Source organism: Paramisgurnus dabryanus, chromosome 20 (assembly GCF_030506205.2).
Source record: "Paramisgurnus dabryanus chromosome 20, PD_genome_1.1, whole genome shotgun sequence".
In the NCBI taxonomy this organism is placed as follows: Eukaryota; Metazoa; Chordata; class Actinopteri; order Cypriniformes; family Cobitidae; genus Paramisgurnus; species Paramisgurnus dabryanus.
This window is the reverse complement of record NC_133356.1, coordinates 17,498,457-17,521,404: the sequence shown is the minus strand read 5'-3', so window position 1 is coordinate 17,521,404 and position 22,948 is coordinate 17,498,457. Positions and strand designations below refer to the sequence as shown.

At 40.4% G+C, this 22,948-nt stretch overlaps 1 protein-coding gene across 2 annotated transcripts in view; it reads right to left on the bottom strand.

The window, feature by feature from the left end:
- The window catches only part of adka (adenosine kinase a), a 168,947-nt gene that overhangs the window by 3,999 nt on the left and 142,000 nt on the right, over positions 1-22,948 (bottom strand). For both annotated transcript variants that reach the window (XM_065296743.1, XM_065296744.2), the window contains exons 8-9: positions 19,927-19,962; positions 10,338-10,452 (exon numbers count right to left, since the gene is read on the bottom strand). In XM_065296743.1, the coding sequence (XP_065152815.1) occupies positions 10,338-10,452; positions 19,927-19,962 (151 nt within the window). The remainder of the gene's footprint in view (positions 1-10,337; positions 10,453-19,926; positions 19,963-22,948) is intronic.

Here is a 22,948-nt window from a genome sequence, read left to right as displayed (position 1 = left end):
GGGAACCACTGATTTCATTTTCGTGCGTTATGGTGTCAAACTTTCGCAGCAAGTGTGAAAATGCATCAGGTCCCTTTGGATAAAAGTGTCCAAATGCAATGTAATGTTACATAGTTTACATCAGTTGACTGCAAACTCATACAAAACATTAAAGGGCAAATATTATGCCCATTTTTACAAGATATAATATAAGTCACAGGTGTGCCTAGAATGTATTATAGCATTCCCCAAATACCCCTTTCGGGTGGGGCAAAAAAGTGCAGTTTTGATGGGTGTACCTTTAAATGCAAATAAGCTACTGCCTTAATGCAAATACAGTCTGGGACAATTGTATCTGTAGCCGCATTAGTGCTACAACGTGCTAACAAACACATTTATAAAAGAGTTTGTGTAAAATTAACCAGTCAGTCAGTGGATGTGGGCAGGGTTTGTTAGTGTGACATCACATTAACAAGAGAATCAAAACAGCATGTCTAATAAGACTGCTCTGGTTTAACAGAGATTAAAAAAGGAGTGGATAGATTTATTTCATTGTAGGGTGGTTGTGTTCACAACTGCCAACACACATTTATGTCCAAACACCTTGTTAAAGTGAATTTTGCATAATACAGGCCCTTTAATATTACTAAAACAGAACAATATAAAAGAAATTACACGCACATTATTATTTTTATTCATATAAGTAATTACAATATTATTAACTCGAGTGGAGGCCACTTGTTTCATGAACCTTCACATTTTCTGACACCACCAGTAAGGGACAAAAATGAGCACTTGCAAAAATGTCTTTGTCAAAAACACCCAGTAATCAGCACCAACAGAAGGCCTTAAAGCATACACCTGCTAATTGTACCCGGCAGGCGTCAAAGACGGTGTGTATAGAACTTCAGAAGAAACCTTCAGACACACGGTAAACAACACCGAATGGGAGCAAAGGCTTTCGCCTGACGCAACAATGAGCACTCAAGACACGTCTGCAGCGTGTGCGAGCGGTTTCTCCCTAAAGGAGGCAGCCGATTGTGTCTTTGATAATTAATTACACAAAAAGCAGATCCTTTTAGAATCAGCTAATTAGCAGCAAAATGACTTTGCTTAATGAATGCAGGCAATGAAGCATGCTCGCCCGCCTTCCTCTTGAAATTATTAACTAGAGGATCTACCGTGTGAATTAGGTTAACAGAAACTCATGATCTGCGTATTATTTCGCAGTTAAAGATTATAGCATGCTTTCTCTGTCTTGTCAACGTATGCGAGAAACAGACACACAAGTGTCAAAAGTGCTCCTGTAACTCAACTGGTAGAGCATTATAATAGGAACTCAAAGGTCATGGGTTTGATTTCCAGGGTCAAGAGTATACAGTATACATTGAATGCACTCAAAATCGCTTTAGGTAGATGTAAAATGTAAATGAATGAGCAGCCGAATGCATGTGCAGGACAATGCAATTTTTTCATGCAAAAGCCAAAATGACCAGACGCGAATGAATATGTTCAAAATGAAACTGTGTGTGGTTCCTTTCTTCCTGTACATAGGCTGACCTGATTCTATGTCCTTTTATGACTCAGAAACGGCACAGCTTAAGAGGGCGAGTAAAATAGCCATTAGCTGTGCTTTCCTTTGATAGCAATGACTGAACTGAAGAGGCTCTGCACTGCAAATTCAAACTAACTAAGTCATCAAACTAATGATGAAGGTTCGCATTGGGCAACGGCACTCTTGTTTGTAGAATTGCGAGTGAATAAGCAGAGACGATGAAGTTCAGCATGGTGAACGTGTATGTACTAGCATAGTCTAACCTCTCTGCCCTTTGATGACAGGTCACGCACCAGAGGCACGCTGGGAAATGTCCAAACATCCCGGCCGTGGTGACTCACCAGGAAAACAATTACGAAGTGATTCTTGGAAGTACACGCTACAACATTAGGTCATATCCAGAGGTCAGAGTCCAAAATAAAAAAAGTTCACCATAGTACTAATTAAATCCACGCAGATTGCTGAATGGAAGAAATATCAATACGATAAAAACACGGTGTATAAAACGGACTGAAACTTGATTTAGGGGTTTAGTAGGATGGCCGCGAGATGCGAGGGATTGAGAAACGTACTCTGCCAGTCTTCCATCTTGGTAAACAAGGCTGAACTTGCATATGCGCTAGTCCCCTTGCATTGATGTTTAATGGTGCATGTTGCTCTAGGTGGTTCCCATAACCTCACTTTGTCTCCTACAAGCTGCGTCAATTGATATGATAATGTAGGGAGGACGTGTGAAATGAGCGGGGCTGCGCTGAAGGACAAGGCGTCCAACCACTTGGATGCCAAATGGTGTCCGGGAGACTCTCTCGCCTCTCAATAGGCACAATAGCGAGAGTTTCAAGGAATGGAGGCAAGAGGCAGATGCTTGGAAAAAAGAAAACTCTTCAGATTCACACTACTAATTGGGGTCCAATAGGATGTTTTCATTAGTGGCCGGGGGTATTGCTAAGCAGTACACATCTCAAAAATAAAGTTATATATTTATAGGGATACTGGGGTAAGATGGCTCAGTGGGTAAAGCCTGCAGTATAGTCTGTTTTTTACGTGCATGCGAACGCACGGTCGCACAGCCTTGCAAAGCATAGTTTATTTGTACGTGTACGCAGACGTTTGAGTTACCTTTAAAAAAATTTGCTTGATGAGCCTTCATTCGTGCCAGTTCCGCCGGACACGTCCCAAACATATTTTTGGGTTCGTTCTCCAGAAGTCGCGATGGTTAACCACATACGTCATCAAGGTTTAATATTTCGGGTTTAATTTCAGAAAAGCAGCCGTTACATTTCAAGGTAAGAATGAACTACAATGATTTTATGTCTTAAAAGAAATAAATCTTAATTTCCTAATGTATTTTAACTGAAATGTGAGAACCTCGATGACGTATGCGGTCGAGCAACGCGACTTCCGGAGAACGAACCCCGAAAACATGTTCGGGATGTGTCTGGCGGAACTTTCACGAATGGCCACCCTACTTGAGGTTGGTGGTATTCTTCCCACCTAGTTTGTGGCCACTTTTACGGTCGTCTCCCAATATGCATTCCGTTTTTCTTTCTGATAGATTATACTGAAAGTATGTCTATAAATCATCTCGTTGTTTTCGTTTATTGGCGTCACCGCCACGGTCCTTCGTACTCCCCACAGCGGCAGGTGTGTTGTTGTTGTGTGAAATCTGGTGCGCGTGCACGGCATGGCGGCAGCCGGATGGTGGGCAGACCCAAAACAAGGATAGGAAGCGCCACCATTGCTAATACTTTTTAGACAGATTTCACGCAAAATAGGCAGATATGACATGCATTGTAAACGTCACACTTAAAATCATTTTCGTTCCGTCTCGTCAACGAAAACTCGAAAGCATCTCGTCATGTTTTAGTCACCTTAGAGCCATTTTTAGCTAGCCATCGTCGTGTTATTGTCATAAAAAAAGGTGCGTCAACTAAATAATTTAGTTACCGTCATCGTTGATGAAAACAACACTGGCGTACAGTGCATCATTTACATGCACCATAAGCGGGAACACGCATATGCATAAAAAACAGACCATACTTTGGCGATGTCCAAGATGTTCAAAGTTTTAGTCATGTGACCATACATGTACAGTTTTCCCCCCACTACATTTAATTTATTAATTTAAATAATAAATAATTCATGCTTTTTTAATGACTTAAATTTCCTTTTAATATGACTCTGACCCTGTAAGTCTTATTTCTATTGCCCCAAGTTATAAATGCTTCCTTATATGTCAAAACCTATCATTAAATTAAAATAAATTTGCTTTACCTCTCTCATTTCTAGTAAATGCTTAAAAAATGTATGTAAAAAGTGGCACATATACACACCCAAGGCATGAAAAAATATGATTGTGGGTACAAAGGCAAGACAAGTTCACCGAACCAGGGAAATTAAAACAATTTAACCAGTAAAAATGAATCACTTATGAATTAAGGTTTTACAAGAGATTCTGATCCAATGTGAATGAGGACAATTTATGCGAGCACGCAAGAGCAAAGTAGGGCAAATAAAAACAGAGAAATGAAATTTCAAAATGACTGTGCGCTATTCTCGTTCCCTTCAAACCCGCGCTGATGGACATCTCCCCCCACTTCATCAAACTGGAGAGAACACATCACCATCTTTTTACTAAACGTATTATTGAACTTGGCCATGACAACATGCTGCTTTGGTTAGTCTGAGATCGTTCCAGACCCAATTTCATGTTAATGTATAACACAAAAGAGGCCATTGGCAGGGCTCTTTTAATAGGCATGGCAATTAAAACTTTGCTGCCAAAATCTGTCTTTGTTGTTACTGGCTCGTGGTCGTCCCTGTAAACAGAGACTTCGGGCAGTTCACATGGAGTTTTTGTGGTTTTGCCATTCTGTGCCTTACATGCTCATGTCTAAAGTGAAAATACTTTCCTCCTTTGTAACCATTCAGGGAGTGAAAAAAAGAGGGCAACAAAGTTACACCTTCAGAGCTGTGAAGTTTTATTAATAGCTTGTGTACAGCTGTTTCATTTTGGTGCTCTATTTGACACTGGTGTGCTAAGATGAGAAGCGAGATGTTAGTTTCATAGTTCTGTATCCTCCTGGCCCAGGCCCTTCTAAAGGAAGAGAAAACCGCAGTTTTGCTCTCGCAGACACTCCAGGAACAAGCAGCGTTATAAACATGTGGGACCCGGCTAGAAATAAATCAGGCCTGCAGAAAACACGCATGGCAGCCTCTTGTTCTAGACTATTTATAGTCCGCGGGCATCAGAAAAAGCCATCGTAACGTTTACAACACTGTGGAGTCACGCCAATTATGTGTAATAAATTCCCTTGTTATCACTAGTTATGTAAAGTGTAATATGATTACGCTCGTAATATGACGAGCCAAAACCATGAACGCCTCGGGTCACGCAATAATTACTCTTTTACTGTAGCATTGTCATTTCGACACATCACGAATACATCGTTGTGATAAACTGCTCGGTGAATTATAATTCGGCTGGTACAGCAAAAATAGAAACACCTGAGTGGCTGAAAGACGAGCAATTCACTACACGACGAGATGTGACACAAAACCAATGAGCGGGAGAGAGATTCAAGGCCTTCAGACAGCTGTGGATTACTCCCCTCAAATACACTTCTCGTCGGCTCCACAGCCAAACAAAAGCTCAGAGGAGTAAACAAGGATGGCCCTCCTCTTGACAAACAAACTGAGGAAACAGCTCTCACTTGCCTTCTTTTTTTGACCCGCTATCTCCACGCTAGGGCCGGTCATAAGCGTGACAAACAGATTTAGTGCTAATAAAGGGCAACCACCGTGCCGAGAATGGCAGGAGATAACCAGCACAAATAATCCGAGGAGTCTGGGATATGGAGAGCTTTAAGAGGCAGTTTTGCCCTTTTCAAAGCGGGACATTGATCAGATACTCTCGCCTCTGTGCCATGCTAATTAACCGAAGACGAGAGGAGATGATGTCACGATCGATCTCCATCCACCCCCTTTCCTATCAAAAGTGAGATTCTGCAGAAAATGAATGAGATACATGCGCTCACGGTTCGTGCGGTGAATTAAAAAATAACACTTTGTTGCGTTCGAGTGGAAAGCCAATGTCCAAAATAGCTACTTTTTAAGAAATTATCATAAACACTGTAAATGCTAGACTAAAACACACTTCTCTGTGTCTCAAATACATAAAACATTATCTTTTATGGGCATTTATTGAGCAAACACTTTACATATTTAAACAACCAGTTCTTTATTTACCTTGTGCGCCACTTCATTCATAATACAGGCAAGGTGGAGTGTTAAGGCTTTACAGATGATTTGAGGATCCAATGCAACTTTTAATACTTTTTATTGGTCAAATAGGGTGCAAAACCCACAGACCCAAAGGGTGATCAATAGGGTGGTCCTTATTTTTCAACTTTTAAAAGTTCATGGTCTCACCCCACCAATATGTTTGAATAAAAAAATATATTTTATTTTTTTAATATTAATTAATATTTAGGTTGCTCAAGACCTTTGAAGTTTAACACATTCGTGCATTATGTGATACTATGTGCTAGCATGTATAATTGCTTAATAATATATACTTATAGCAGCAATGGACTTATTTGACCATGCTCCATTCAGTTAAAACTCCTGTTTTAGTTGTGATATGTCTTTCAAAGCAAGAAAGCTTCAATGTGAATGAAGCACAATAGACAAATGTACACTGAGACAATGGCTAATGCAACATGAAGCAAGACCGCTATATGGTTACTCGGATCAGAAGAGACTGAAATAACTAGAACAAAGTTACCCTCCAAAAAGCAAATTTTATGTGTGTTGTGCATATTTAAATGGTACAGTTTTTGCAAAAATATGTGATTTCGTAAAATATTCAAAGGCTTTGGGCTACCTCTAGGTATTGTAAGAACAATTCAAAATTTTGCACAGTGTGTTTTTATTGATATCCTAATGCTGCGTTTACACCAGCCGCAGTAGAGGCGGCAAGCGTTGGTGATTTACATGTTAAAGGAGTAGTCCACTTTAAAGATGGGGTCCATTGACTTTTAATAGTAGGAAAAAAAATACTATGGTAAGTCAATGGGCCCCATCTATAGAGTGGACTACTCCTTTAAGTCAATTCAAAGACGCGATTACATGCGGATTATTATCCTACTCGCGGCGCATTCCGCACGAATTGAGCGTTGCTGCGGGAAACGCGCAAGTTGAAAAATCTGAGCTTCGGCGGATTTCCGCCCCGCGTTAACCAATCAGGACCTTGCTGTAGTAGTGATGTGATTACAGGAAGTAAGCGGAGTGGCGGAGTCTCAGAAGCCCCTCCCATGATGCGGATTTCCGCGTGAATTTCTCGACTGACTAGAAGTTCACGCCGAATGAAGCGAGTGAACTCAAATGTTCAAGCTCCAACTACGCGCGAATAGCGGCTGGTATAAACGCAACATAACACATTTAGGGGCTGAGAGTTAAATAAAAAAAAATTTGACCCATTATAAGGACCACCCTAGTGACCAATAGTAATGATTAAAATAAATATTTTCACCAAACAGCAACAATTTAAAATGCATGAGCAATAAAAAGAAATCGAGCACCTATGTGTCAATAAACAGAAAAAAGGTTCAAGTTCACCTCAGAGAAAGGCCATTTATGTAATTAATCAACTTTACGTCTCACATCTCTAAGCTTTTCCCCTGGCTTTTTAAGCCTATCAACTTAAGCAGCCACTAACTGCGCACAGGGTTTCTGTTTTAGCTCAGCCGCGTTGAAGGTGCATTGCATTAATGAGACACAAACAAGGACGGGCAAACATTACAGAATAATAGCCCTAACATAACACGACAAAAATGTGAGGGAGAGTGTGAACACACAATGCACAAACACACACACACACACACACACACACACACACACAGGAAGAGCGTGTGCATTTACGAGCGCATAATGACCTTTGCTAAGGGCTGACGGAGACAGAGGAAAACAGAGCGAAATGGAAAGGCTTCTCAAGGGAGTTCATTAGGTGCAGGTAAATCTGACAGCGCATTAGACACATTCCTCCAGAAGAAGTTTTGAGATGAGCAGAACCTCTTCAAGAGCAGGAAAAAATCTGCCTCCTTAGCAGGAAATAATATTACACATTTAATAAGTATTTGTGACCCTTCCTGTGAATTATTATAATTAATCCAAACTGAGGTCTGTGAGATTAAGAGCATTAAAGATTAATAGTTTACTCACTGATTTCAATCTCTAACATGACCTTACTCTGTCAATATTAAAGATATCAAGGTGGCATTTTCACAGAATGTCGAATGACTTCACAAAAAAAGAGGACATTTGGCTTCTCTTAAAAGGGTGAGTTGGACAACATGTCCCCTCTTAAGTGAGCTATTTCAGACTTAAATCATCAGATGTCCTTTAGTTGAGCCATCACATCTATACACAGTATCCTCCAAAATACATAACTTGACTTTAGCGCTATGAAAATTACTAAATATAAGCACGGAGCAGAAGTCTCACCCTCTGCAGAAATGCAAAACATGCCCCTCCTGTTTTGGTGTTAGTTTCACTTCTTGTGATATTTAAAGGAACACGACAAAAGGTTATCTTTCTGGAACCTTGAATCCAGGAAGTTCAAGTAAAGAAATACACTAAGGAGTTATGACTAAGTGAGAAGGGCAGGCACTGCCTGAAACTGCCTTGTTGAGCTACATTCCTACACAAAAAAGGATTAAATAGGACATCTATTTTAAAAAACGGTCACAGAGTGTGAACACGTTATGTTAACACTTAAACCTACAGAGGAGGAACACAAAACATCACACAGTTCATGACACCGCAGTCAGCTGTTCTGTCCCGAGGGCTGGACCCCACGAGCGACCCTGCGCACTCAGACATCATTAGATGAAAGACGGCGGGCGCTGCGCTCTTAATATGAGCCTGTAATAGGTTCGTCAGCAGGGCCGCGCTCGGTTCAGCGATGTCACGAAGGTGCTTCATTAAGGGCTCCTCTTCTGGCAGCTTTCATTACGGAAATTAACAGGGAGGGACGGCCTGCGTTTATATGAGAGAGAGCGCTTACAAAGAGGAACTACATAATAACAAATCTGCATCTCTTTGGAGCTTCGCCCCCAGGGCCTATCATCCCAGCCTTCTTAATCACCATTAAAACAACTTCATTGTGACATTCAGAGCCCGCCGAATGATCACATCCCCACCTAGAGAGCAAATTGCAAATGAAATGTGGAGATCAGACAGTATCAGAGCAGAGCCTCTGGGAGGGTTGAACAAATCTTTAATTCTCTTTTATATTGATGTTTATTGGCAGAGGCAGCGGGGAGCAATAACGTCCCTCTATTCGCTGTCACCCCTGCTATCTGAACCCACTTATTCTGCGCTCGCATGTCTCGCTTGGTGTTTTTACAGGCAGCATCATCCTCGCACGGTTCATATAGGGTTCGCAGGGGGTTGCCGCTAAACCCTATGGTTTCTTAAGAAAGGGCTGGAGGAGGTTAGCCGAAACCGCCTTTTTCTCCAGCGCGGTGTATAAAATGCCTCCAGGAGAGTATTTTCTCTAAAGCTTACGATTAGGCTGAAAGTTAGCTTAGGTTCTGTAGCAAACGGGAAGGATTGTCTTGTAGCACTTTCCTCTGATGAGGCTTTACAGGAGTAGCAATTGCCTGAACAGCCTTATCAGCCCAGAGGGACTAATGCTATTAGCGTTTGTGTGATAAACGCAGCGCAGTGGAACCAATACAGCCAAGCTTTGCCGCGTTACTCTGGTAACATGTTGTGTAAATTGTATAATACAGAGCTCTGCGACAGCTCTGTTTAACAACACTTCAATCCTGCAGCGTAGACTTTTCAATAGGATTAGACCTAAAAGCTAACAGGGGCATTTTGGAGTGCTATGATGTCATTGGGATGTCAAGTGTCGTAAGCTACCTCGAAGTGACACAGTGAGGCATTTAAAATCACATTGTAATGTGACAGGATGCTAATAATGGATGTATTAAAACACCAAGACCCACTAGGCCGGACACACACACTTTGAAAAGCATAAACCATCCGTTTCTGTCCAGGTATGGACTAAAGTTTATATAATCACGTGCTGTGTTTACCCGTGACTCAGTTTATCCTCAGGATAATGTCCAATTCTCAATAGAACTCTTGTAGGAACACTGTGAAATTCAATGACTCAAAATACAAAAGGCAATAAAAGCCGAATTATCCCGAACAAATGGAATTTAGCAGAGAGCGGGCACTGGTGGACTGTAAAGTGAAGAATGCCGATATGGCAGGTGCAAAATAAGAACAGAGGAGAGGAGTACATGTAGCTCAGCCTATCCCTTTACATTCCTTTCAACATCAAACCCCGTCGGCTTAATCAGCTACAACTGTTTTGCGTTTTCCACTATTCAGTTAAACTTATTCACTCCACAGAAAGATCCCCCAGCACTCAGTTACCATAGCAATGTGACTGCTACAGCCCTTTGGATTCAAATTCTGCATCTGAGAGATAGGAGGTCATTGCCAAGGGCGAATTCATTTCACACCGAGCAACATCGAAAGCCGCCAGAGAGAACAGCATTCTATTCTTAAGATGACCTTGTTTCGGGCTATTCACTAATGTTTACAGAGGAAATCTATCAACAGCATTCCAACTGTAAATAACTAAAAGTGTGAAAGCATATTAGATGTCTCTTTCGTGCCTTCTGGGGGGTCCTCTTATTTCTTTTTAACACAAGACTAGCCTGATATGAAAGCAGTGACTAGAAAAACTTCATTTTAAATAGATCAAAAATTGAACCCCACACACCTTTGGTCATTACGGTCCCTTCTTTGCCCTGGGTAAAGACAACAATTCTTTGCCTTTTCTTGTTCTCCTTGGGTAAGCTCTGGGCCTTCTCCGCAATCTCCTCAAGCTTTTCCGTCTGCAGAGAGAAAATAAACAGATTTTGAAATGCAGAGGTCACAAAGCAAATATTAGGATTTTCAGATCATATCACATTGATAAGCAGCACTAGTGTTATGCGATTGTGAGATCGCCAATGCATGATAGTACAGGGGACGGGGCAATGGTTTACTCATTTATGACAAGCCACTGGACTGATGGACAAAAAACAGAAGCTGATTTACTCTAAGGGCAGCTGGCAACACTGTCACGACTGCAACCTTCCTAAACATGATGCCATTAATCCGAACACGTAATTTATGCCCAGGTGCTATGAAATTTCTAGCGTGCCGACGGTGGGAACATAATCACTAGTTTTAAATGGTGCGTGCGTGCATAACAACCTCTCTACTCCAAGGAAATGTCAAAGCCATGTGCATTACAAGATCAGGTGCGAGAAGGAGTCCAAGTTGCGCGTATTACAAGCTCTCTCGCGCAAGAAGAAACCTACATGCGCTCTTGTGTAGGGAAAAGCATGCAATGCGCGTTGGTGTCGCAAGTGCTGTAATGTTAAAGGCGTTGTAAGCAAATCACTTTTAGTTGACGTTCGAAGTGTTGTCAAACAAAACAGAGCGTAGCTAACTCCTCCCCTCCCTTCCGTGCTTTCTGAAAGAGTCATAAACGCGCCCAACCCCCACTCCCAAATCCTTCTTGTCGTTTATTGGCTGGAACATGTTTGTTATGTTTTGTGGTGGTAGGTTTGACCACTTTGTTTTTGTTGCAGTTTGTGGAGCCTGGGCTGTATACAGAGAGCGAGTTTTTTTACAGTGTGTTCAGGGGACAGGCAGCAAGGAGATAGTGAGGAGATGTTTACTGTATGAAACAAAAAAAAATTTATGGCCTAAAACGCGTGAATTCGCTTAAAGCACCTTTAATGATAATAATAGCATAATATTTTAAAACTATGATGGGTAAATTTGCCAACTATCGTCATAGGTTCACTAGCGGCCATATGTCTGATGATAGTATCGTCTATCGGCACAACTATAAACAGCACATCAAATGTTGCACTTAGTAAAACCTGCATTTATCTAACGTTCTAAACATGTGACTTAGTATAAAACTACATCTTACTCAGAATAGCTGCGGATGTGTCGAAATGCTAAATGTCACTCGAACATACATAAATGAGTCATGTAATCATGGTAATTATATGTTTAAAATGCTAACAGGATTCTAAAAACGAGGCATGTACAGTGGCTTTAAAGCAATATATGGATGAATTCAGTCTTCTGGCCTTGGAACGGCCACATTTGCGTTTGCAGTATGTTGAAAACACATTAAAAAATACTTTGTTAGACATTCTAAGAGTTGTCTAAAATAACAGGAGAGCCAATGCTTGAATGAACAAGTAAAAAAAAAAAACACAAAACAGCTGTGAGCTGCTGCGGTGATACATATGTAAGATCTTGCTATCATATAAACACATCTTCAAGAAAAGGAGGAAGAAATGTAGCCAAATATTTGGTTTGAAGAAGACGCCTATTACTTGAAAAAGCAGATTTTTTTTTAAATAGGTCTATCAATTTGTTGTATATTTACGTGAATATACAACACGCTAAATAAAACGAAGAAAAAAACTTTCAAATTTACAGATCAGCGATAGGTTTACAAGTAAATTCAAAGACACAGCAAGCATCTAAAGCTGTAATATCTATTCAAAGCTTTCACTGCAACGATAATATAATGTGCTATACAATAATTACTAGAAAACTTTTCATGCATTGATCCTAACATATAGATATTTTGACTGATCGTGGGATACAGGAGTTCAGTTCAAGGGCAAATGCAGTTGCAAACAGCAGTCAAACATACTCAAAACACAATAATACATACACACAGAAAGAGGAAAAACAACAGTGGACATCTGGGAGATGTTGTAGCAGAAAGACTTCAGCTCAGAATATTTTGCTGGAATAAGACACAGCAGCGGTGAAAGGACGTGCAGAATTGTTTATTTGCCAACTTCCTCAGCCTTTCCTCGTGTGAATGCAGACAGGGAGTTGGCCTATATTTTTCCAGAGTAGAAAAGTAGCAAAGTGCCAGTATAGACTGGTAGCAGTCAGTCATGTTAAATACTTGTACTACATTTCAAGACTTCTTTTGTGCTGCCCAGCTTATTTGTTTGTCCAGTACAGTCTGCAGTTTGGACTCCAAGCAACCTGTAGGATTACACCACTTCCACGTTTTCTCCCTGGAGTCCTGCAAACCTCTTCCTGCTGATAAAATAGTCTATGATTTAGGAGATTGTGGAGGCGTTCGCAGGTATCGCGCTGAGCTTGTTACCAAGTCGAAGAGATATGATGTTGTTGAGGGCACGAGAGAAGTCAAAGAACAAGACACCTGGACAGAGGTGCCAACTTTGACTGGGCGGGAGTGTGCAGTATGTAGATCAGAGCATGTCCACTTATGTAGGCAAACTTCAGCGGGCCCAGATGGTATGAAAGCCTTTTCATGATCAACCTCTACAAGGTCTTCATGTCAGGATTATTTCACCCATTAAAGAATAGTTCACCTAAATCCTTTGGATGGCCTTGAATATGACCTCTATCTATCCATCCATCCATCTATCCATCTATCTAGACTACGTCTTTAAGTCTTTATAAGTCTAATATATAAAAACATTAAAGGAAAACACCACAGTTTTTCAATATTTTACTATGTTCTTACCTCAACTGAGATTAATAGACACATACCTATCTTTTTAAATGCATGCACTTTTAATCTTTGTACGGCACCTCGTGAATGTGTTAGCATTTAGCCTAGCCCCATTCATTCCTATGGTTCCAAACAAGGATGAATTTAGAAGCCCCCAAACAATTCCATGTTTTCCCTATTTAAAGACTGTTACATGAGTAGTAACACGAGTAAGTATGGTGGCACAAAATAAAACTTTTGTTTGGAGCCATATGAATGAATGGGGCTAGGCTAAATGCTAACACATTCAAGAAGTGCTGTACAAAGATTAAAAGTACACGCATTGAAAAAGATAGGTATGTATTAATTTGACTAAGTTGAGGTAAGAAAATAGTAAAATATTGAAAACGGTTTTGTTTTGCTTTAAGGGGCCGTTAACACAAAATTAAAACTGAAAACCTCTTATTCAGTTTGGCCATTCGTTTACACGACAATGGCATTTTGGGAGCCTGTAAACGGCTTTCAAAGTGCAAGTTTGATAACAACAAAACAATCGTCTCTGTATAAACTACAAATACACAAATTTGTAGAAACTGATGTTGCGCATTACATGTTTAGACATCGTGATGTTGCCAACTGCTGCCTGGCATGCACAATACAGCGTTATTTTTTAGCTTTGAGCATGCGTGTGAATAGGAACCCTAACCCTAATCTGAACCATAGTGCCTGCTTGGGGTTTGGAGAAATTGTATGAGATCATCTGCACTTCCTAGCCCTCACACCTCCCAGCTGGCACCGGACAGAAGGAGCTGGGGGTGTATATGGGTGGTGCTGGTGGTTGGGGGGACTCAAGGTTTGAGTGCTGGTGGTTCGATACCCTCCCCCTATCCCCAGTCACACAAAGCCCCAGTCAGAGAGGCTGAAGCACTGCAACCCTGCCAAAGCTTTGAGTCTGTCACATGTCCACTAGTCCCCCTGCCAAAACCATCCTAGAGAGGCTGCTTGGCCACGGCAGCCACCGGCCCTTGACAGTTTTGTTAATGGCGAGGAGCACCGTGTCCCACACAGGCCCAGCTGCCTCATCACCTCTGCTTCCCTCATGCACCTCCACGCACAACCTAAAGGCTTCACTTTCCTGCTGTCCGGCCAATTTCAATCAGCACCGAAAAGAAACCGATTCAATCAGCTTACCACAGCATTCCCCTTTCAAGATATTGCCACAGTTGAGCATTATTGACTTCAGAGTGAGTTTACATTGCCAGACAGTTGTTTTTCGTATTTGCTTGTATTGGAAGCAAGACCGGCTTAGTGATTCATGGATTTTACACAACTGAATCCAACAGCAAAACACTTGCTGTCAAACATCAGGCCGAATTCCACTAATGATCTGTATCTTAATTGAAACCAAACAAAAAGGTTTTGCTTGTTTTTTTGCTGCCAAGTGTAAAGCCACTTCATAAATATGGATGAAACCATTAATACAGTCTGCTTTGGGGAAGGTTAACAAACTGTTCCGACTGGAACCGACACCATTGTGTGGAGAATGCAAAATTAAGTAGATAATCACAACTGCTGCGGAAAACTAAACCACAGACAGTACCTGCCCAAGGCGAGACCCAGGAAGCAGGCAAGTATTAATTCAGAGGTGGTTTTTTCATCTGAACCAAGGGCTCAATAAAAAGTTACTGTTTTACAGTATCAGCTGACTGGCGATTGTAAATCTGTCAGTAGCTCAGGGTCTATAGGTATCCTATGACGAGAGGTGGCCCGCTACATGCGTGTTACTATCCCATCATTATTTCTATCAAACGCATGATAGCCATGAGAGAGCGTAGCTACACATGTTCACGAAACACATAATCGGCAGGAGGGGGCGGCTATACGGGCACCTATGGAGTCATATACACAGAGCATATTTGCATGGAACGTTTCTGTTAGCTCCATTAAACTTGAACTTCGTCCCTCGCAAATTCAGATTAAATGTCTGACGTGCTCGGGAAGCATTACTCATTCATAATTTACTCTCTTTTCCTGGCCTTGAACAATGCAAATCAGAAATGCAAAAACCCTTTGTGTCAACCGGCATTTTTCCTGAAGAGCGAGTTAAGACAGGAGGTGTTTCATTACAGACGTAAGGGAGTCGGAGGCAGAGATGTATGCAAAGCAACTAGCAAGGCGCTTGTAAAAGCCGAAGAGTCTGTTATATGTATTCAGCGTACACCAATAGCCCATTGAAAAACAGATGTTTAGCTGGAATGCGAGGACCCTGAGCTCTGAATAAAAGCCCTCGGCAGCCGCTGCCTACTAACTTCTTTATACGTACACTTTATATGTATCTCCTCGCTGTAACATCTGCTATCACAGTTTGTGTTTAACCCTGCTTGCCATTTCAATTATGATTACAGTGTATGGCTGTGACTTATTAGGATGCAAGGCTTCATTAGCAGAACTAGAACAGCAGAACACCTCTGCAGCTTCATTACATTAATCATTCGCTTCTAAAGAGTCATTTCATTTCGGGAGCTTTTTCCGGGATGGGTAAGATAGGGAAGAGTTTGTCGAGAGGAGGGGAGTTCCAGAAAGAGACATTTGGGGTATATAAATGAGCTTTTTCATTTCACTCTCGGGGCACTTATCTCCGCAAAGCTATCTGTTGGTCTGAATACATACATGTATATACACCCGAGGGACCGAGAGCAGCTCACACGCCGTTCACTTTGATCTGAATATCAACTGTCAGAGCTCCTCTCATAATTAACCCATCAAGACGCATCACAACCGGATCCTTCAGACCAGACAGAGAAAGGCAAGAGCCCTTCTGGGAATAAAGAGGCTTTCCATATCCACACTCTCTCCTGCAGACAGGTGCTGCGGTTGGGGTGGAGGGACTCTTAGGAGCAGCTGTTGTGGGATGCACGCTCCCACGTTGCAGTTTCCTCTATCGGCGCTAACTTGCTCCAGCTAAATTGCGTAGGGGGCTTTTAATCACTTCCCCAAACACAGCCTCTAATCACCACTAAAAGGTTGATCGTTCCCAAGGAGAAGAGAAGGGAGAGGCGTTGTGGGACTCTACAGAGGTGCTAATGGAGAAGTTAATACTGCGACTGGATTTCAGGGCTTGTTGAAGGCAATTTGTCACAGAGAATTTAAAAGCGAGAAGAGTCAAGTCTGTGGTTTAAAGGTGCCGCTTGGACCCATCAGCAAACACTGTTGCCTTATCGAGTAACACTTTACAACAGAAGACACAGATAACATGTATCAGGACTAACAAAAAATACAAATCTGTGGCTAAGGGTTAGCACTTCATTAGTTCCTGATTAGCCAGTGCTTTTATTCACCATTAGTTCACAATGAAGCATGTATTAGTTCAGGTAGGGATGCACCGATGTATCTGCCTACAATCGGCAATTTTAAATAAAGCAATTTTCCCCACTATCAAACATTGGATGATGGTTTAAAAACAGATTATTGCCGTTTTTCCATTGCATAGTACCCCACGGTTTGGTTTGAGTCGGGTCGGGTCAGCTCACCTCACTTTGGCTTGGTTAGCTTTTCCATCGAGTTTAGTAACACTTCGTAGTGGGAGGGATTATAGGCGTGTCGTTATATTTGCGATGCCTACTGCTGTGAGAGCGTCATTATACATTCCCATACATTAATGTATTTCTCAGTCCACCATAAAGTTAAAATTGACCTCCACAAATAGATGTTTACACATCGCGTTTATCACTACTCCCATCTCACATGAAAGTTTCTGTACAAACACCCGTGGCGTCGGTCGCCCGATCCGCTAAGCCCCATTTCAGTAGCATTTAAGCATATATGCGCATCGCGAATGTGCTGGCACAAACTGCAAGTCTGGAAAAAAAACTGTTATGATGTTCCTGATTCACAACATGTGAATGTTTTTCATCGCTAAAAGAGAGTTTGGGAACTTACAGCAAAGCACAGATGACAGGTTTACTCGAGACAGCGCAAGCTAGCATGAAGGTAAAGTTAATCTTTTACATTATAGCGATGGCGCTGGTAGTGAAGATTCTCTCAGACCAATCAGTGATCTACAGTGTTTTCGCATCTAAAGTAAATTTTTACATGTACACAGACTACGCATGAAGCTATTTTCGTCATCAGAACATTGCACGCGCATTTATTAACACCCTACGCGCATTTATTAACACCCTCGCGCGTGCGCCTACAGGACAATGCAGTGTGTAGCCCAGGAGATGCATTGCATTTTGTCGCAATGCGTATGCGGCAAATGCCTGTGAACACATACGAGTCAAATAATATGTATTTTGCGTTCGACCATGTGCGAACATTCGCATACACGTAAAAAACAGACTAAAAATAGAATATTGGTATCGGCACAGTATTTATCCCCAAGTTCAAGCACTACAGATGATTATTTGTGTTCAATGTAGTAAAAGTTTACTCTTTTTTTGTCCTAAAGTAAAATGACTAGTGCTGTATATGTTTGAATTTAATTTATAGGAATTTGCACTAAAATGATTCACAATCTACCAGTGGCTGGATTGACTTCTGTAAACTACACAACCCTGAACTACATTACCCCAATCATGGCATCGACTACCGTCTACTCTATAACCATGTTTGATTCATTTGATCAGAGGGGCGTGTAAAGAAGGATTTAAGCATTAAAAACCTTTAAGCAGGACAATAGCACGAGCTTAATTAAGCTTAACCATAATATCCCGCTATTCATGAAAGCCGTAATGTAGCTGTCAGCGATTATCATAAGAGATGTTCTCTTTTAATAATCATGAAAGCAAGCGAAAAAAAACCCAGCCTTATTAGGGTGTTCAATTCTGTGTCCATATTAAAGCTAATAAAACAGCTCCTTCGTTGTAATCTGTAGGATGAACAGCAGCCAATAGAACATCAATTACCCTGCGGCAGATTCAACATCTAAGGGTATTTAAGTAAAACAGATGAGAAACGGATCACACTGTGAGGCAGATCTAATGCCGACTCGATACAGAGAGAAAATAACACACTCTTATCTACCTTCTTGAGATGTAAATTGATTTATTAACAAGGCATCTCTTTGAAGCGAGGGAAATGGATTGATGCTAAGCAGATGTGTTTGATTTTCACTTCTATAAAGCAGTTTTTCACCAGATCTGTAGATCAGCATTTTTCGTTCTCACTTGTGAATGTTGCCACATTGTTTAACAGGTGAGGAAAATATTATTTTTACCAGAGGGCGGTATGTCTAGTGATTATTGTTTTTTTCCAGATAATCATCCGGTTTATTGGGTGTCTGTATTAAAGAACGCATATGCAAGGTAGACAATAATATTCAGTGCCTACAACCACAATAATGCATATTGTTTGGCTTTATTGTTTTATGATCCAACCCAAAAATAAAACCAATCCTATTTCGCTTCAGGTACAGGGGGGCAGGTTTATTGCTGATAAATGAAGAGGGACTTTTCTGTGATGTTGAGGAAGGAAGTTTGGGGACCTGCTCATGTGGAAAATTAGCTGATGTGTGGAGGTGCCTCTGACTGTAGATCAGAAACGTCTCAGACGACACAAACATTTCGATATGTTTGGATCTGGAATTCAAACACAGTTGATTTTTTTCAACCGCATCTATTCTGTCACTAAATGCCTACATTTTAGCTATACTGCTTTATTCTCTGTCGAGATATTTCTGAAACAAAAAGTAAAGACTCATATGTCTAATATATCAAAGATTCCCTTCTCACAGAGCCTTAAATCAACACAACGTGTGTGAAATCAGTGAAGAGGTACTCTCAATGTGTGACAGTGCTTGCCATTTATATATTTACACTGCGTGTTGCAAGCTCGCCCCCCCTCCTCTATCTCTCTGGCTCATGAACTGCTTCTCTCTCTCTCTCTCTCGCACGCTCTCTCTCTCTCTCTCTCTCTCTAACTTACTCTGCTGCCAGAATCTGCTTTGCATTCCAGTCACGTCGATCGCACCTTGAGTGATCCTGGAAGACAATTATTCATACTGAGACGAAACACATTCAGGCGGATAGCTCTGCATTTGAAAAAAGATAAGCCACTTCAATTATTTAAGCATACTGTTCCTAAACTCACATTTACTTTGCTTATGAATTCACACTTAACAGCGACGGCGACCCCCCCTCCACCCCACGTAAATTTGTGAATATGAGAGGAGAAACAGCACTATTACATTTGCATCTCTCTGCTATTCAGGGAGATAACTCAAATTATTTTGACACGTTATGTGCAAACAAGGCCAATCAGTGTTTCAGAGACTAGAGGGAGAGGTGATCTAGTATTTATGAGGGGATGCGGCACGGTATAATTGAGGGTAATACCGCGGTGAATCCTCGGCGCAGTGTAATGAAGCTAACAAGGTGGGTTCTTCAACAAAGGCACCTGCCAGCCCTGCCCTGTACACCGGTACGATTTAAAGCAGCCCCTAAGGGTTTCTTTCACTCCTCCCAAGAGCCTTTTCAAAATTCAATAAATAACATCTGTAGGCGATGTTGGGTGCAGACCTGGGTGGAATGCGTCACAGCGAAAAAGGAGGGGGACGAGAGAGAGAATGTGTGAGAGTAAGGGAGAAAATGTGTTTGTGTGTGTGTATATAAGTGTGTGAGAAAGAGAGAGAGAGTGTGTGAGCTGGAGTGCTGGCTGAACAAAGAAACCATGACGACTGCCAGGTTGCTATGGCGACCACTGCAAGGGGCCAAGAGAGTATAATAGCACATCAATCACTGTCCGAAAAAGAACTTCATTATCAGCTGAAAAATAATCCTTTAGGATCTGTTTAGTGTGTGATCGTCCATACACTCACCTCGAAGCCCTGTTCTCGCGCAAACGCCATGGCCTCCTGCAAAACAAAGCACAAATGCATCCTTCATTAATGACAGCTTAGTGTAGCAATGATATTATTTCATTTAGACCACCCTTCAAAGCCATGCTTAAACTGTGTGGCACTGAAGCACATCATTTGTAATCTTTATTTCTTCCAAAACTAACAAAATACATTTTAAATTCCTTATGAAATGCAATATTAAATTATAATATAGTGTAAGTGTATATTTCTTTACACATGCACACACATTAAAGTCAAGCGCTTTTTCAATACCTAACCTTAACCCATACTGCACAATATTTTTTATCTAAGTAGGTAGAGTAGATATTTAGGTTTTTATCTGATTAGTCGATTAATCGGAAAAATAATCGTCTGATTAATAGATTATGAAAAAATCATTCGTTGCAGCCCTAATATTAAAATAGAGTATTACGTAATGTAACATAATATTAGTGCTGGGCAAATATTAATCGCGATTAATCGCATACAAAATAAAAGTGATTTTTACCATATTATACAAGTGTGTGCAATTATTATGTTTATTTAAATACACACATATTTAAAAAACATTTACATGTGTATATATATATTTATTTACATTTTTATATATTATATATAAATAAAAAAAATAATATATCAATTAAAAAATTCTGAATTGTATATATGTATGTGAGTGTGTTTAAATATACATAAAAACTAGACACAGCACACACATATATATATTATGCGAAAATAAACTTTTATTTTGTATGCGAATAATCGTTAATGCTTAGCACTAAAAGTGAAAAATCTAAGTGGGTAAAGTAGATTAATCTGAAAAATTATCGTCTGAATAATAGATTATGAAAAATCATTAGTTGCAGTCCTACAGTAATATTAAAAGAGTATAACGTAATGTAACATAAAATTAGTGCTGGGCAAAGATTAATCACGATTAATCGCATACAAAATAAGTGATTTTTAGCGTCATACAAGTGTGTGCTGTGTGTAATTATTTTGTATATATAAATACACACACATTCATGTATGTGTTTAAAAACATTTACATTTACATGTGTATTTTTATATATTTTATATTATACATAAATTTAAAAAAATTAAAAATAATTCTGAATTGTATATATGTATGTGAGTGTGTTTAAAAATACATAATAACTAGACAGCACACACATATATATTATGCAAAACTCAACTTTTATTTTGTATGCAATTAATCGCGATTAATCTTTGCCCAGCACTAAAAGTGAAAATTCTAAGTCGGTAGAGTAGATTAGTCTATTATTCCAAAAATGATCGTCTGATTAAGCGATTAAGAAAATTATAATTAGTTGCATCCTTAATATTGTAATATAGTTTAACGTAACATAACATAATATATAACGAAACACACAACACCACACATATTTTTTATGTATTTTATTGGTTACACAATAGTAAACATGTAAATGTGCAGGGTTAAACATAAAATACCACATAATCTGAAATATATTTGTTGGGAAGAGAGAGTGAGCTGATATGGGTTCAGATTTAGTGTAGACAAATAAACGGCTTTATTATTGTGCTCTTCTAGATAATAAAAGGGCTCTTTGAGGGTTAAAAGACTCCAATTATGTGTGCAGGGTTTTGCCCTTTGCTTGGCTGAATGACTCCAGGGACCAGTTGTGACAACCTCGGCCTTTAGAGAGAAATGGGGGGAGGTTGGAAGGAACCAGGGCTTTGTGATGTAAGGGGCATAGGCCACCTACAGCCTGCCTGTCACAGCCGCTGCATAATAGACCCTAGACATGTACATTAATCTATAATACGCCATCTGACATCAATCAAGCACTCTGCGAACACCCAGACCTGGCATTTAGCAGTTTGTATGCGGTTGCAGTCACAAGATTTTTCACTTCAGGGTCACAGAGCTGCAGATATTACTGTGTTTGTGTTCAGCGCATGGAGGTCAAATGCTCCAAGGTTAATCTCTGTACCGTAAAGTTGGGGAAAAACTTCCCAACAGCGGTCCCCATGGAGATAACCCACCACCAGGTTTCATGACACCAATTACAGCTGAATGATCTGATAATGCAGCTATCCGGCAGCGAAGGTGAGCCACTCTTTTATTAAGAGTGATTAAGCAGAATTATTTCAAGATTAGCTCCAGGAATTAGAGTTAATGCAACCCCTCTGGAAAACTGTAACAGACAATCCTCACTAGCCTAGGCTATAAAACACTAGAAGCACGTTCCAAGACACTCGATAAGCACAACATTATAATCATCACTTTCACAACCTAAGCTTTCTGGGTGTCGTAATTATGAAAGGACAAAGATAAAAAAGTCTATTTTTTATAAGTGGATTTTGTACTTAAATATAAGACAAAAAAAGCTAATTTATGCCAAAGATATTAAATATAAGAAGTGCGAGCAATACTATAGGTGACAATACAATGCTCAATATATGGCCGCCCTGGTAACTGAAGTCCCACCTTCCAGTTAAAAGAACCAATCATCAAACAATAAAGACTGACGATTTTCTGGGGGAGGAGCTCTATACAGTCACGTGAGACACTTGCCAACCTGTGCCCATGCTCAGTAGCTGAAACGACCTTGGATAAAGGTGTTTTATAACGCAAATTGAGCTTAAGAAAGAAAAGTTATGGTACAGTTGATGTCAGGATTAATTGTTGGTCGGAAATATAATGTTTACAGAGCAACTATTGTCCGATTCACTCTTTTAAATTTCCTTTGGTGTTATTAGTACATGTTAACGATATGCAAAGGCTACATACCGCAAATCACGCAAGTTATCGTCTCCAACGTAAATCCCTTTTCATGGACTACAACAAACACACGGATCGACATTATCATATTTCCTCCCACTTTGTCTCGCAGCCTCCAAGTTAACTCCTGTTAGCATTGCATTGTGACCGAATCTTTAAAACATGGTAAGGAGCGTCATATTTCCTGCTGACGTCAGAGGTATTCAGACCAATCACAACGTACAGATTAGCTGGCCA